This window comes from Grammomys surdaster, unplaced genomic scaffold (genome assembly GCF_004785775.1).
Source record: "Grammomys surdaster isolate TR1022 unplaced genomic scaffold, NIH_TR_1.0 63, whole genome shotgun sequence".
Classification (NCBI taxonomy): Eukaryota; Metazoa; Chordata; class Mammalia; order Rodentia; family Muridae; genus Grammomys; species Grammomys surdaster.
In genome coordinates, this window is record NW_021604565.1 from 16,262,775 (window position 1) to 16,280,035 (window position 17,261).

Here is a 17,261-nt window from a genome sequence, read left to right on the forward strand (position 1 = left end):
ACTTAGGATGAACTTAACATAAATTACCATAATAATCTCTAAACATACATTATTCCTTAAAATATTCTTTTGGGAGAAAATAAGATGTCATTGCAATGGAAATAAGCTGTGATATAGGTTATTTTTTATTAGTTCTTAAAATCTCTGTGTTATTTGATCTAAGAATTCAAAATAGTTAAGAAAACTGGCTTTAGGGCTGAGAGACGCTGGGAAAAACTCAGCAGATACCCTGAACATTCTAGAGAATCAAAGAGAAGTCAGGACTGGAGGAGAGAAAAGTCTCCAACAAAACAAAAATAATTCTAATGACAACTGAACATGCCTTACGTGCAATCCAATGTCTTTGTACATCGATGGATTTTATAGAGAACTCTTGTATAAAGGACCTGTTTGTAAATTTTAAAGATGTTTTCTTTTCGACATGTTTTATAATTGATAATATCTCAAGATCCTTTGTGTAAAATCATAAAGAAAAGGGATTCAACAAAGGGGTAAGTCTTATGTTTTGTGAATAAAAGGAACAAATGTTCATTGAAAAAAAAAAGAAAACTGGCTTTAAATTGTGTGTAAATATTAAGCAAATCCATTTGGAATCAAATGAATCATATGTTATTTGTAAATTATAAAAAATTCATTAAAAATCTAAAAATAATACATGAGTAGTGGGAAGAAAGTTGACACACATCTGTTGCTCTAGGTCATATAATATTCGAAGTCTCTGATAAACGTAAGTCCCAAAGAGTACATACATGCAATGTAAACCATGAACAGAATATATTTATTACACATGATAGATAGTTCAGGAGACATATTAAATAGAAAAGATATGTAATATACTTAGATTTAATTTAATATGTATTGATTAAATCATTATGGATATATAAGTATATCATATTTGCTTATATATTTAAATATTCCTCTGTATATAAACATGACATGCAAACTAATGAAAGAGGATGGTTTGCAAAGGTGGAAGCCTACTGTATTGCTTGCATGACATTTTTACTTTTCATTTTGTAAGTTTTCAAAGGACTACCATCCTCAGTGTTTATGAGGGAAAGACTTAGGTAAGGTAATGATTAGAAAACTACAATCCTAGTAAGTTATAAAGGTGGAGTGCAGGCTAGAGTGCTCCCATAGATGATGATCAGAACTGGAAAGGTCTGATAGCTGTTTTCTGAGGTTCAACCTCAGGTCCACCCCTGCATAAGTAATCAGTCCCACCATCCCTATGGTCCACAGAAAAAGCATGTGCAGCATTGGACTTATCTGCTCATCAATCTGTTCCTCTAGTGTATCTTCTATCACTGATTATCAGTGCTAGAGACCTCGGTGTGGCCCCTCAGTGACGTATGATATTGTTTATCTAATCCTTAAAAATAGTCTCTGAAATTGACCCTTTTTCTATCTGTAAGAAAAGCCAGACCCTCATTTAGCTGTTAATTTTCAAATAAAATTTTTACCATCAATATAACATTGTATATATATTAAACTACATTATGTATAATATAGTATAATACTTATGCAAAAAATAGTTGTTATATATTTTATGTAGAATTGCTATAGATTCGTAAGATATTTAATGATCTTGTTGTCTTAGTAGGAATGTGGAACAGGGGCTTCGAGGGACACGTGCTACTGGCCATTACAATACAATTAGCAGAATGGACAGACACCGAGTCATGGATGACCATTACTCTTCAGATAGAGACAGGTAAGCACAATTAAGAAATTCTATTGACTCCGGAAGCGTTGTTGTAAAGTGCTTTCTCTAGTCCTGTATCTCACCTTAGTTTCTAAACCATGGTTTTTCTTTATTTTTCCAACATTCTTTCTAAGATTAACCTTTATTTAAAAGGAGAGGTTAACAGTTTTTTCTTGACAAGAAAAACAAACACAGGAGCATCATGGCTCAAATACAGAATTCTAGCACATGCGATGGTGTTCAGGAAAATTACAACTATGAGACAAGCGAGGGCTGCTTGATTAGACCCTGCCAAGAAAAGGATTTTGGACTTTCATTAATTCAAAATAGCTAGCAAATTTGCCCAAGAGACTATAATGATGATCAAAACACAAACAAGATGTTTGTGACTTTACTAGCACATAGAAAATTATCATGTGTAACGTATATTCGTAGACTGAAAGAGATTAAAGTGTTTAGTAGAGCTCAGAGCAATGGTGTGACCTTCATATACAGAAACACAAAGACAGAGCCTGGTTTGTTTCGGAAACCTTTTAACCTCATTCGCAAAGAGGTTTTCTTTCATGACCTTCAGTAAAGTTTTCACTACCTAAAAAAAAAAATCATTCTTGTTGGTTGCTGTGTTTGGAAGAATTCTCTGAATTTGTCCCATTAAAAGTGGCAAACTTTGGAGCAACGTGGTATGTTACAATGTTACATTAATACATTAGTAGAAATACATTAATTCCTACTAATTCTAAGAAAATTAATTAACATTCTAATTCAATCTTTGGAATTTTTTCAGACTCACAAATGAGTTTAAGATGAGGATAAATTTGAACATAATATTGAAAAAATAGTTACATTCCTTTGTCTTTAAAGTCCACTATAAGGCTGTATAAAAGAAATTATTTGGTTTGAATCATGATTAGCACTCAATCCATTCATATAATTCCATTGTGCCTCTAAAAGACAAAATGGAGGGTATCGTCTACATTTACTATTTTTTGTGTCTAGGATCAAAGATGAAAACATATAGTTATTATATTAATCTCTATCAGTATCAAATAAAACTATTTAATGTTTTTTTGCTTTTTAAAGTTTTTTATGTAATCAGTGCCTTAAGGGTGCTGCCTATTGGAAGATACACTTCTCAAGTACAATAATAGTAAAAGTAGATTACCATGTTGGCATAGCTTAAGAGTTGGAAAGGAGTAATAAAAAGAATCAATAGGAATTATGGTTGCCTAATGGAGTGTTAATGAACTTTCTTAGCTTTTCAAATTATTTATATAGCTGTCACAAGAATCTTAGCCATTGAAAATTTGCTTATTGAGGGGATAAATTTGTCTAAATAATTTAAAAGTTTTTATAAGCTTACATAAAGCGGCCATTTAATTTAAAAAGTGGACTAATATGAAATCCAAAAAATATAGCCTAATACTTGTAGAATGTGATAAAATAAAATTGCAAAATAACACTTTTCTGTTATATTAAATTCATAATATTTTGTCAGCATTTTAAGGCACATATTATTAGGTTTAATCGCCACAAACATATAACCACTCATCTTCAATATTTTCTTTTAAAACCCATTCAGAGATATTTACAGTTGAAATGTCAAGTGTAGCAAGAATATTTGAATGTTTGAATTTGTATGAAGTTTTGAAGAAAATAGATTCTTTTATAGACTTACAAAACTTCTTTGTTGGGATCAGTCTTAAATCTCTTTTTGTTAATGTTTTTTAAAACACTATGTAAAGTATGATTTCATTTCAATAGAAACAAACAGTAGAATGCATTTCAAGAACTATTTTTATTATCTGTGTAATTCATTAATACAAGAAGCAAAATTCATTGTATAATATTCTCGCTTAATGTCTATTCTAGTCTAATATTCTTAAGTATTTCAGAAATCAAATGTACCAGAATGTCCTTTTTAAAATGAGGAAGTACTGAAATACTTTTGTTTTATTTTTATGAATAACATTTTATAGAGTTGTGAATCTGCTCAATTTAATTGAGTTTAAGATATATCTAGGTAATTTATAAAGTATACTTCTGTGTGCTTCTGAGAAATTTACAGAAAGGATTAACTTAGAAGACCTGCCCTGAATGTAGTTTTAGCTGGCTTCCCAGTAGGCTGTGGGCCTAGCTAGATAATCACAGCAACTCTTACGAACAAAGCACATTTAACTGGAGCTTGCTTACAGATTCAGACATTTAGTTCCTTCTCATCATGTTGGAGAGCATGGTGACACATGGGCAGACATGGTGCCAGGGAAGTCGCTGAGAGTCCTATGTCTGGAGCCATAAACATGAGGAAGAGAACCCAAGAGCTCACAGCCCATCCCTAGTGACAGTTACTTGAACAAGACCACTCCTCCTAATCCCTCTCATACAGCATCACTCTCTGATGACTAAGCATTCAAACGTGTAAATCTGTAGGTGTCATTCTTATTCAAACCACCGTACATTGCTAGTTTAATGGTCTCTCTGTGTCCTTGTTTGATTCAGTTTGAATGAATAGTGTTCCTCATCATCTTGAGTCATTGAATATATACGCCATGGTTGTTGGTACTATTCAGGAGATTTAGGAGGTGTACCCTTGGAGGAAGTATTTGACCAGAAACAGGCTTTGGGAAAGTAAAGGTGTGCACCTTTTCCAGTCCATTCTCAGCCAGTTTTCAGAGTTTAGCACATAGTCATATTTTATGAAAAGTTTGTAGTGTTAGTTGAATGTGGCAGTGCATATTATCATCCTAGTAATCAGAAGGTGGTGGAGGAAGGATCAGCAGTTCAAAGCCAGCCTTGGCTACATAGCTAGTTCAATGGAGACTGAACAACATAACTGCCTCAAAAACAAAAGACTAATTTATACTACATAATGAAAAAACTAATATATATATATATATTATATTAAGAATACATTGACTTGTAAATATTTTACATTTGATGGATTATCTGTTAACCTTAAATAACAAAATGACAAGAAGCAAATAAAAATAAAAAAAATGAGAAATTGATTAATTTAGGCATTGTGGAAAATGTATAGAAGATAAGACCAGAGTTGGCTTAGGAATGAGAATGTTTATTCAGGCAATAAGGGCAAAGTTACATAGGCAGAACATATCTATACATCATGGCCTTTGGAGTAAAGCAGCATTTTGTGATGTATAAGAAAATTATATATGAAGACAGACTTTTACACTGACCATATTCCATGTGATTTGTTGCTGGTTGAATTAAATTATAGTTCTTTGCTAAACTTCAGTGGTGGGTGCAGGAGGTGAAACATCACATTATGTTTATGGGCAATGTTTCAGAATTATTTATCTATATTCTATTGGGTCTTTGATTCTATATCTGCGTTATTCTATCCTCATTAGTCAATATCTCCCTCTGTTGTGAAGAGGAAAGTCTTTACATGAAATACAAACACTTCTATACGGATTATTAGGTAAAATGATAAATTCATAGTAAATGGATTACTTTTATTTTTTCCCGTCCTCTTGCACCTTTGTCTCACTGTTTCTTTAGTAAACCTGAGAACTATTGTTTCTTTAGTACCCCAGGTGACTACTACAGAAGATATGAATATGTGGCTTTAGAAATCTTTTTAAGACTTTAGTCATAGGAGTTAGTTTACTATTAGAAAATTTGGGGAGTATTCTATAATATTTTAATAACATCACAACAGATGCGGTGTATCTCTATACTGATCATTTTTCATTCCAGTAAGTTTGATTTTTAGCATCACAAATACAGTTTTAAAATTAGCGTCACTGGTGGTATGTGGGGAGGCACAGCTCCACACTGTCAGCCCCAGCACAGGAGGATTCCCTGAAGACTTTTAGGGACCTCCACTCTATTCAAACTAGGACATATGGTTTTAGAATAGAGAAGAATTTAAGGACTAATCAGGCTTGGGGGTTAAATAAATGTGTTTTAATTTAAGTACAAGATTTAAGTAAAAAAGTAAAATTTAAGTACAAAATTTAAATACAAAAGTTAAAAAAATAGAAAGATACTCAGAAGTAAAACCTCTAAAACTTGGGTATGGGCTTCTCTGAGAATCACATCTCTTTGCTTTTATAATAGGCATTTTAGTGACTTTTGAAGTTACTATATTCTAAGATCTCAAGGTGTTTCAAGAAGGATTCCTATTGAGATCACAGGAGTTCAGAGATTAGCATAACTTTTCAGCAGACAAAATTAACAGTCTTGTTAGAGCATCTCAGAATGTCCAGGAAAGAGAATGAGCCTTGTGGTGACCATGCACATTCAGGCCTTAGGGATGGTTCGTTGTTTTAACATGAGACTTCTATTTACGTAAAGAATATTGTTTAGCGTTTACAATTTTCACAGTAAATGGTGATTGTGTTGGAATTCTTGCTTCTCAGTTGACAGAGCATTTAACCAGTTTAAAGGTCGGGAAGTCATCCTAGTGGATCTAAGCTGTGTCAGCCATGCAAGGGAGAGATTTGAGTGTTATAAAATTATTCAACGTTGAGGCCTTAACACTTGGTTTATTAAGTGAAAATGTAAATAAATAATGGAAAGCGAAAAATTACCACAATCCTGTATTAGCCCAAGATAACTAAGGAATAGGAACCCGAGAGGCTGCCATGGCAGATAACAGAGAGGACAGCTAAGTGGGAGACTGGCTTCCTGCTCCCTCTGCCCCGCCCCCAGCCATTCTGATTTATTTTATTCTGATATATTGATTCTACCTATCCGTTATAGACAAGTTTTCCTTTAGTAGTAACAACAACAGTTACATTAGGGAGCTGCTTTTAGAATGCTGTTCCACTGCCTGCCCCGTTCCCAAGTACAGCACCAGCCGCTGAAACTGACAGAGCGCCTCAGAATTAGATGAGTCTTCCTGGAATGTCTACATGACACACGTGTCGGTAACCTAAGCAAGAATTCAAAGGATTTGGTGCAATTTGAGGGAAAGGTAAAGTTAAAGACAAGCAGTAGTTTCTAAATTAAAAAGTGAGGAGGCCACAGCTTGAGATGAGAAATGGAAATGGGGCTATGAGGAGGTAAGGGCGTGTTCGCAGAAGGACTAAAAGTCATAAAGCGTGCGTGCGTGCGTGCATGTCACTCTAGATTTAGAGGTAGAACTATGAATGTTGAAGTAGTTCTGGTTTTCTTTACATTGTTCTCTGAAAGTTAATGATCACCTGCCATAATTGTTTGGGAAGTAAATATTTTAAGAAGGAAAATTTTAAATTAGTGTCGTACAAAGAAAATCAGTTTCAGATGGCTTCAGCAGTTAGACATTTGTTGCCTTGATTGTTACAGTGGTAAGGAAGCATGAAATGAAACGGAGCTAATAGCATGAATAAATATAAAATATTTTGTGTGTATATATATAATGAATATAAAAATGCATAGTATTCAATATACTTAATGAACATCATAACCTTGTAAATTGATTTGTTCTTTATTAAATGAAACTTTAAAGCCTCTTCTTATCTTTAGGATTAATGAAAGAAAAATAAAACCTCATGAAATGCCCTAGTCATTATAGGTATTAGGTATTACCTCTGTGTCCTTAAACTTGCTAGTCACTTTATTATTTTATTTTTCTTCTCATCTTTCTTCCTAAAAAGAAGGAAAACATCTTTGTAATTTAACAATTGCTAAATGATGCTCAATATATTAAAGTAATAACAATTACTTTTATCATTTAATTAAAATATCTAAATGTTATATTTTGTTGCACTTTATTTTTAGAATATTTGGTTTATTTTACTGTGTATTTCCATGGGCATCAAGAAGATGGCCAAGCTTTTCCAGTAGCAGTTTTCATTTGCTTTGCTTACTATCTTATTATGTTTGATTCTGACTTTTAGAACTAAGCTATACCTCTCTCTTCTTTCCTGAGCCTCATTTTATTCTTGTTTCTGCCGTGCTTGCAGTCATTTTCTTACTCTACCTCGCTCCCGACACAGTCAGACCATTGAGCATCACCACAGGGATGGAAGGTATAATTTTCTTACCTTGAGTCTGTGTGTCGAGTTGCATGCTCCTGTCTATGTGACGTAACTCCCTTTTAGGTGTGTTTTATATATACATGTGGGAACATTAATAAAATATGGAGTTATATCCTGATAGTGTAAAGCATATAAATGATTTGAAACTAGAATGTGAAAAATACTTTCTCTTTGATGGACTAGAATCATCTTTTTATAAGGTTATTTTTTATGAATTAAGTAAACTTTACTACCCAAAATGAGAGAATAACTATTACAGACACCATCACATTCCTTTGCTAACTTCCCATATATAATTAACACGGCTTTATTTATATGTGTCTTCACAACCTGCTTCCTGCTTCTGTATTCCTCAAGATGAGACTAAATCGATGTGCATTGACCTCCTCCGTTGATGGTGACTTGCTCGAAGATAACTAATCCACTCCTCCATAGTAGATAAGCCTGGGTCTGTAAGAATGCTCAACCTATGGGAATGCCCTCTTTCATCTCAGCATAACTTATTCTGAAGAAGGAAATTTCCAGTGAATTATGGGTAGAATAAGTCTAATACTTAAAAATAAAATCCAGCTTATTTTAGAGGAAATCCTGGCATTTAGCAGAATGTGGATATTATTGTGAAAAAAAAAAGGGTTCTAATATTCTTTAAGTTCTAAAGGCCATTTGTAGCTTTAGGTTATTTGTTGTTATTGATAATATTTTAGTTATCTATTTTTTCAGTTTTATACATGTATAATGAATTCTGATTCCATGGCTTCCCCATCCTCTCCTATGCCCCTCCTACTCTTCCAAAGTCCTACTCCTTTTCCAATAAACCCTCCTACTTCAAGGTCCTTTTCATGATGTGCATGCATTTATGTATGTGTGTGTTGCATGGGTGTGTGCATTCATGCACGTGTGAATGTGTGTGTGTGTGTATGTATGTGTGTGTGTGGCATGGGTGGGGTAGTTAAATTTATGTTAACTATCTTTTCTTTTAAATATTTTTCATCCAATATGTTTTGATGATATACTTCCTATTCCCCAAATCAGTCCAGATCTTTCCCACCTTCTTATCCAATTCATGTTTTCTCTCTCAAAATAAGTACCAAAAGAAAAGAAAAATCAAAACAAACAAAACCCCAGTAAGACACAATATCAAATGAAACAAAAAGAATACAAACAACAAAAACATGGAGTCCATTTCTGTTGGGTACCTACTTCTGGCATGGGACCTGCTCTGAGGTCTGTATCTATCTATATACCGGGAAGCTGATTTTCCCAGCAGATATCTACTGCAAACAACTTCGTGGTTAAGATTGGAACTCTGTGTCTACTTTCCCTTGTTAGTGTCAGAATTTTGTCTGTTTTGAACCTGTGCACATCTTGTGAATTCTATTACAGTCCTCTGTGAGTTTGTTCATATGCATCTGGAAGATGCTGTTTCCTTTGAATCATCCATCCTCTCTAGGTTTTACAATGTTTATGCCCCTGTTTCCATATAGAACCCAAAGTCTTGACAGGAAAAGTATGATGATAAAGACATTCTGTTTAGGGATTAGTGTTCCAAAGTCAATTACTCTGTGCATTGCCAAGATGTGGATCTCTGTGTTAATTGATTATCCTCTAGAAGAAGAAGAAGCAGCTTCTATGATAAGGGCTGAGCAGTGTACTGATCTATGACTATAATACTGTCATAGAAATCATTGGATTGCTGTGTTACTTAGCAGAATAGTACCAGTAGGTTTTCTCCTCCGGCCCGTGACCTATCTAAGCTCAGATTCTTCTCAGGTATGGATTTCATCTCATGGAATGGACCTTAAAGCCAGTCAAAAACTGGCTGGTTACTCCCAAGACGTTTGTACCAACTTTGCGCTAGTGGGAAAAGCTGAACGTGGGTGAAGATTACGTTTTACCTCCAGGAGCGTGCAAGTTACCTTCGAGAATCATGAGTGCCAGTTCGTAGGAATGGATTTCTAGGTGGGCACCAGTTCAGTTTCTCAATGTTGATAAGGAAGTGGGGTTTTCAGCAATAGGGTCTTACCATCAAATTGTGGAGAAAAACTAAAAGGTTTTTCAATAGCCTGTGGTATTTGTGGAGTCTGTGGGACTCCCTAGACCAGTGACTCAAGATGTAAGCCATTCCTGGTACTGGAGGGTTTACTTGATGACATAGGATTTCAGATTGGGGAATTGTTTCTCCCATTATGTTGTAACTTCATTTAGATTCATCACACACAAACATGTTCTAGAAGCTTCTACAGTAGCACGTTTTCATATATGTGGCTTTTCAAAAGACACTTTATGGTACTTGTGTCCCTCCTCACATTACCTCCTTTACTCTGCCTACCCATAATTCCTCCACATTTAATTAGTTTGCCCTTTATTTTGTTATAGCACTGTATTCTGTGTACCCTTGTAAGATTCCAACCCCACCCTAGATCTCAAGAACATCTAGGCTGTTTCTAATTCCTAACTTGGATGAGCAAGTATCTCTGTAGTAGGATGTAGAGTCCTTCAGATATATGCTCAAGAGTTATAGATCATGTTGTAGAGAAGTTTTCAGCTCTTTGAAAATCCTTCGTACTGATTTCCATAGTAACTATAAAGATTTGCACTTCCACTAGCTGTGAATAATTATCTCCCTTTCACACCATCCTTGTCATTTGTATTATTGTTCTTGGCCATTTTGACTGCAGCAATATGAAATCTCAAAGTAGTTTTATTTACATGCATTAAAGGCTAAGAAAGTTAAACATTTTAAAAAGTGTTTCTTAGTTATTTGTGTTTCATTTTTTGACAGTTCTTTGTTTAGTTCTATACCCCAATTTTTAATCAGAGTTGCTTATTTTCTTGATGTTTAGGGGTTTTGTTTGTTTTTGTTTTCAGTTTTTTTAATTTATTTATTTTTATGTTATGTGTATTCATGTTTTGTCTCCATGTATGTCTGTGTGAAGGTGTCAGATGACTGGAGTTTTATACAGTTATAAGTTGCCATGTGGGTGATGGGAACTGATCCCAGGTGCTCTGGAAGAGCAGCCAGTGAGTGCTCTTTACCCTGAGCCATCTTTCCAGCCCCTGTTTAGATTTTAGAAATATATTCTAGATAAAAACCCTTTGTCAGAGGTGTTATTGCTAAGCACGCTTCACCTTTCTGTAGGCTATCCCGTTGCTCCAGCGATTGCCCTTTGCTGCACTTCTTAGCTTTATAAGGTTCCAATCACTCATTTTTAGATCTTACACATGTGCTTTCTGGGAACTTGTTCAGAAAGCACTTTTCTGTATCGGTGAACTCAAGACTATTCTCTACCCTCTCTTCTGTCAGATTCAGGGATTCAGCTCTTAAGTTGAGATCCATTTGACGATGAGTTTTGTTCAGGGTGATAAATATGGATCCATTTTCATTCTTCTATATGCAGCTATCCAGTTTGACTAGCACTATTTATTGAAGATTCCCATTTCCCTCTACCCCCAGTATGTATTTTTGACTTCTTTGTTAAAAGTTAGATGTCTACAAGTGTGTGAACTTTTGTCTAATTTTTTGATTTGATTCCTTTGGTCAGTATGTTTATTTTTATATCAATACCATGATGTTTTTACTACTATAACTATATAATACAGTGTAAACTCTGATATGCATTACTTCCAAAAATGCTTTTATTATTCAGAATTGTTTTACTTACACCTTGTTTTTTTGTGTTTCTATATGAACCTGAAGATTTTGTTTTTAATTTTTTGTAAAGAATTATTTTGGAATTCTGATGGAGATTACATTGAATCTGTCGTATTCTTACTGTTGGGTAGCCATCTTTAGAATATTAATCCTGATAGATGAACACAGAGCATCTTTATGTCTACTATCTTCTTCAGTTTCTTTCTTCAATGTCACAATTCTTATTATGAAAATTTACACTTGCTTGGTTCCAGTAATTCCAAGATATTTTTGTTCTTGTTGTTGAGGCTATGGTGAAATGTACTGTTCTCTTCTGTCTTTTGCTTTATATCAGGAAGGCTCCTGATTTTTGCATGTTAATTTTGTGTCTTTCTACTTTGCAGAAAGTGTTTACTAGCTCTAGAATTTTCCTCACAGACTTTTTATGGTCTCTCTTTTTGGGGAAGTATAAAATTAGTTCATTTGCAAATTAAGATACTTTGACTTCTTGCTTTCCAATTTGAATTCCTTCATCTTTTTCAGTTGTCTTAGACTAAAAGTTGGCTTAGACTTCTCCTATATTGCATAGATATGGAGAGATTTGCCATCCTTGTATTCTTCGTCTTAATAGAAATGCTTTGAGTTTTTCTTTGTTTAGGATGGTGGTGTTTGTGAGCTTGATGTAAATCAACTTATTATGTTAAGGTTTGCCCCTTGTATCCTTAATCCAGTAGTTCTCAACCTGTAGATTGGGAACCCTTTGGGGGAAAAACTGACTTTTTCACAGGGGTTTCCTAAGACCATCAGTAAATACAAATATTTACACTACAGTTCATAACAAAATTACAGTTATGTTGTAGCAATTAGAATAATTTTATGGTTAGGGGTCACCACAACATCAAAAACTGTCTTAAAGGGTTACAGCATAAGTAAGGCTGAGACCCCCTGCCCTCATCTCTTCTGAACTTTTATCATGAAGGGACACTGGATTTTGTGTCTGCATGTGATAAGACTATGTAGGTTTTGTCTTTTAGTCTAATTATGTGGTAGACTAAATTTATTAATTTGGGGCTGAAGCTATGTTTATCATGGTGGATAAACCTTTATAATGTGTTCTTGAATTTTGTTTGCAAGTATTTTATTGAGAATTTTTGTGTCTGTGTTCATAAGAATGTTGCTCTATAATTTTCTTTTTGGTTGTCTTTGTGTAGTTTTGTATCAGAGTCATAATGGTTTCATAAAAAAAATTAGTCAATGTTCCTTCAGTTCCTTTTTCCATATCCAGAAATATGGATGTTAGTTCTTCTTAGAAAGACTGGTAGAATTCTGTGTTGGACCCATCTGTCCCTGGACAATTTTCATTGGGAGATTTTAAATCACTGCTTCTATTTTGCTCTGTGTTATGAGTCTGTTTAACTTGTTTATTTCCTCTTAATTTAGCTTTGGAAGGTCCTGTCTATCAAAACCAACAATCCTTTGGTAGAATATGGAATTTTCAACATGTCCTCATCATTCTCTGAATTTCATTGGTATCTGTTGTAATATCTGTTTCATCTCTTATTTTATTTACTAACTTGAGTCTTTTTTATTTTTCCCAAAGAACCAGCTTTTTATTTCTTCAATTATTTTGATTCGATTATTATTATTTGTTGTTTCTCTATCATTGTCTCAGCTGTGTATTCTGTTTCTGTTTTTGTTTTTTTCCCTCATTTATCTTTCACTTTACATCCAATCACATTTGCACTTGTTCCCATCCTCACATCTCCTAGTCCCGTCCATCCTCACATCTTCCCTTCCCCCATTCCACCTTCCCCTTCCGAGAAGGGAAGCCCCCTCCCCATGGGTCCCAGCTGGTCCTGGCGCCTCAAATCCCAGGTGAGCTAGGCACAGTCATGGCAGCCTAGTTAAGGGAAAGGGATCCAAAGGATGGCAACAGAGTCAGAGTCAGCCTCTGTTCCAGTTGTTAGGGGACTCACATGGAGACCATGCTGCACATCTTCAACCCTGCATTTTATTATTTCTGCCCATCTACTCTTTAGGGGCATCATTTTTTCTCCTCCTTCTCCTCTTCTTTCTCTTCCTTTTCTTCCTTCTTTTCCTCCTTTTCCTCCTTTCTCTTTCTCCTCCAACTTTGCATGTGCTAATATCAGTATGAGATCTCTCCTGTTTTTTGATATATGCACCTAGTGCTATATATCAACTGCCTTCATTGCTTCCTATAGGTTTATGTATAATGTTTTTTTTTATTTCCATTCAATTTTTAAAAGATTTTACTTTCCTTCTTTATTTTTTGTCTTGACCCAATTTTCACTCAGTAGTAGTTTAGCTTCTATAAGATATATACTTTCTTCTGTTTCTTATATTGTTGAATCCAGATGTACTCCAAGGTGGATATATAGTTTACAGAGTGTTGTTTCAATTTTCTTGTATCAATTTTAAACTTGCTTAGTGTCCAAGTGTGTGGTCAGTCTTTGAGAAAGTTCCATGTGTTACTAAGAAAACGGTATGTCCTCTAGAATTTTGATGGAATGCTATGTAGATCTCTGTGACATACCTTATAATTAATAATGTCCATTAATTCCATCATCTTTCTGCTTGGTAAAGTATGGTGGCTGTCAGATCTATGGTAGCGACAGTCACTGGTTCTGTGGGTCAGCAGAAGTCAGAAATGAATAGAGATTGGCTAGAAGGAAAGGGTAAAATTGACATCAATAAAGAACTAGGAAGACCCTGGGTTTACAGCGTAAGTCTAAGTCCCTAGAGGATGGATATTGCCTATGAGTAGGGCCTTCTGTTTGCAGGCTGCTGAAGGCTAAGAGTAACTTTAGAGAGAGAGTCTATGCGTCAGCCTAGTATGGAGGCTGTGGTTCCCTCCTAGAGAGAAGTTCTGTGGATTAGTGGGTGTCACAAAGGAACGAAGGTGGGCTAGAAGAAAATCTATGCCTATTTCTTATTGTTTTATATGACAAAAATGAACACAGCAATCTCGTAACTAGTACGTGTGGCTCTTATATTTTGACCTCTATTTTTTGCTATTTTATTTTTCATTAGTGATTTTAGCACCTGTCTTTCATCTTTCTCTATATTATAATTTCTGCTACCAATCTGCATAATGTCAACAACTGTTAAAATATTTATTTACCCATCACTCCCTCAACTATTCTAGATATAGTGAGCTTCATAGTTATGCTTTGTTGAATCACATGCAGATTATCATTGAAGTTGTTCTGTCCTTGTAATCTCAGATTAAATGCTACTTTCCTTCTAGATTGTCAAGACATGCATGAGTCTTTCTTATTCTCTTATGGAGTAAGTTTGATTTTATGTGTTCTTTTATTTCAGTAGAGAGCTCTGCTCACCTGACTGCTTTAATGTGTTATTAGTCTTACCTTTCTTGGTTACTTATCTGGAAGTTGAATTAATTATCAGGAATATTGTAACTTTCCTTATTTCCTTTTATTTCCTTTGTTAAGTATTTTAACAAAGTTCAAATTTTATTCATTTCATCTCTTCCACAATAAGTGGCTTTTGAACTAAAATACACAGCTTAGTTGGTCTCTTAAAGGGGAAATTATGTTAATATTGAAAGCTGTGAAGAGAAGCTCTAACCTCTAAATAGCCAGTTTTTAACTTAGTTTTAGAGCTAGCACTATCCACAGGTAGAAATAGCAGGAAATAAACATGAAATGGAGGGAAGATTATGATCTCAGTGTGGTGCTGTGGTGCCCAGATGCCTGCCGGCTTAACCTGGGATTCAAGGCTTTCACATAAGAAACATTACAGAAAAGGTTAGGAGTTTTGATTTTTTTGGCGTGGAAGTAATATTTGGTAAACTTGATACTTCAGGAGAGAGAGATAATACTTAATTGTAGGAATGGCATTTCTTTTCCTCCTTATCAAGTAATGCTGATCATTTGATTTTCTGTTCATTTTAAAACATAACTAACATTTAGTAAAAATGTTTAGAATGGATATTGTGCTACTCTTCATTAATACAATTGGTAAAATATATGTCTTTTATATTTTTTCACTTGAAAAAATATACCCTTTATATTCTTAAAATATACTTCTGTATTCTACTTATTTTCTTGATATTTATTTTTCGTATGGCCATGCATACACAAAGAAATTACTAATATTGATACTTGGCAAATGTTGGTGGCTTGTAAGTAAAGATCCCATTTAGAAGACAACAGCAAAGGTTCATCTTTTTAAAAATGAGCATGAATTAATTAGATTTATGTCATAGTAAGCTAGTGGTTCAGTGATATTCTTAAAAATATAAGAGTAAAATCCTTGAAGCAATAAATGTAACATTTTAGTGCTTTTGGACCACTCCCTTAAGTTAGTAATAGCACAAAATGAATAGGAAACAACACACCTCAGTTATCTAGAACATTATGTATTCTGATGATGAAGTTAAGAGTTATGACTGTAGGTACTGCATATACTTAGAAGTGTTTTTAATTAGAGTTGAGTATAGTAAGTTTATTCCCTAAAATAACTACTTTGAAGAGCATCCGAGTGGTTAGTTTGAAGGGAAGAATGCATGAAGAAAAATCACATATATCAAGATAGATGGAAATAGAATAAAGAGAGAGGGTATAATAAATTGAACTTAGTATTTGGAAAATTTTGAGAACTGAAATTTTAGAGAAAGACTTAAGAAAAACTCTGAGTCTTTTACTTTAAGGTATGACATTGGGGATAAACCTGTCCTACTGTGCAACGGAGGGAAGCATTAGAATTTCTGAAAGCACTGAGGAGAGACCCTTAGCATAAGCTAAGGTAAATACTATCGAATTACTATTGAATTCTGGCTCTTATGTTGAATTGCTTCCTATTGAATTGCTCTGCTTGGCCTCAAACTAACTCTGACAATTTGTTCTAATCATCTGCTCCTTATTTCCTGGCTTCAACTGCCTCTGCTGACCTGCACTCAACTGCATAAACTCAAGAACAAACTCACCTCCATTACACTGCACTGACTCCTAATTGACCACCTCTCAACTCCACGCAACTGAACTGACCAACTAAACCAAATTTCAACTCAACTTTACTGCCTCTTTCTGAACTTTCTTTAATAGCCTTTCTTTACTGTGCTGTTCTTTTGATAGTTGGGTGTATCCTTTTCTGTCAAATCTTTCTCTGATTTATCAATTTGTCCCTCAAACCTCATTGTTTGGGATTAAAGATACATACTAAGGGCATGTCTATACTCTGGCCAGAGTAGCCTTGTTGCTGGCTTTACATTACTCTACAACATGGAGGGAAACAGAAGTCACAGGGCTTCTCAGGTGTAAATAGCAGTTGAACATGAGAGAATATCCATCCCACTTTCAACACTTTCCTGGATCCATCACTCTGTTTCTTTACCCTTCCTAATAGTGAGGATTTCTGTTCACTTATTTGATTGGTTGGATGGTTGGTTGGTTTTCGGTTTGGTTTGGTTTGGTTTGGTTTGGTTTGGTTTGGTTTGGTTTTTGGGTTTTTTGAGGTTTTTTTTTCCCAGTTTTTTTGAGACAGGGTTTTACTGTGTAGTCTTGGGTGTCCTAGAACTAGCTGTGTGGCAAGGCTGGCCTGGAGCCTCTGACTCACTAGTGCTGGGAATAAAGGCATGCACCACTACTGTCTGGCTTCTCTTTGTTCTTACAGTTTACCATGTCTGATTTGTGCTGTTGAGATAATTGATGTGTGGCCATTCACTGGGGAGTGGTCAGCCTATAAGGAACCCGCACCATTGAAGAAAACTGACTCTATCAACCATCAATAGCTCCTCAATGAGGTGGGGCTTGTGAACGTCGACTGCTCCAGGCTGGAATGTTGACTAGTGTGATCTTTTGCAAGCAACCACAGCTGCTTTTGAGTGCAACAGGAAGTACCGTTTTACTCCGGTCCTCCCTGTCTCCGACTCAACAGGAAGTACTGTTTTACTGCAGTC

The 17,261-nt window shown here is 34.9% G+C and overlaps 1 protein-coding gene across 1 annotated transcript in view; it reads left to right on the plus strand.

Moving 5' to 3' along the window:
- The window catches only part of Rims2 (regulating synaptic membrane exocytosis 2), a 463,872-nt gene that overhangs the window by 294,611 nt on the left and 152,000 nt on the right, over positions 1 to 17,261 (plus strand). The window contains exon 18 of the mRNA XM_028767117.1: positions 1,601 to 1,714. Within this exon, the coding sequence (XP_028622950.1) occupies positions 1,601 to 1,714 (114 nt within the window). The remainder of the gene's footprint in view (positions 1 to 1,600; positions 1,715 to 17,261) is intronic.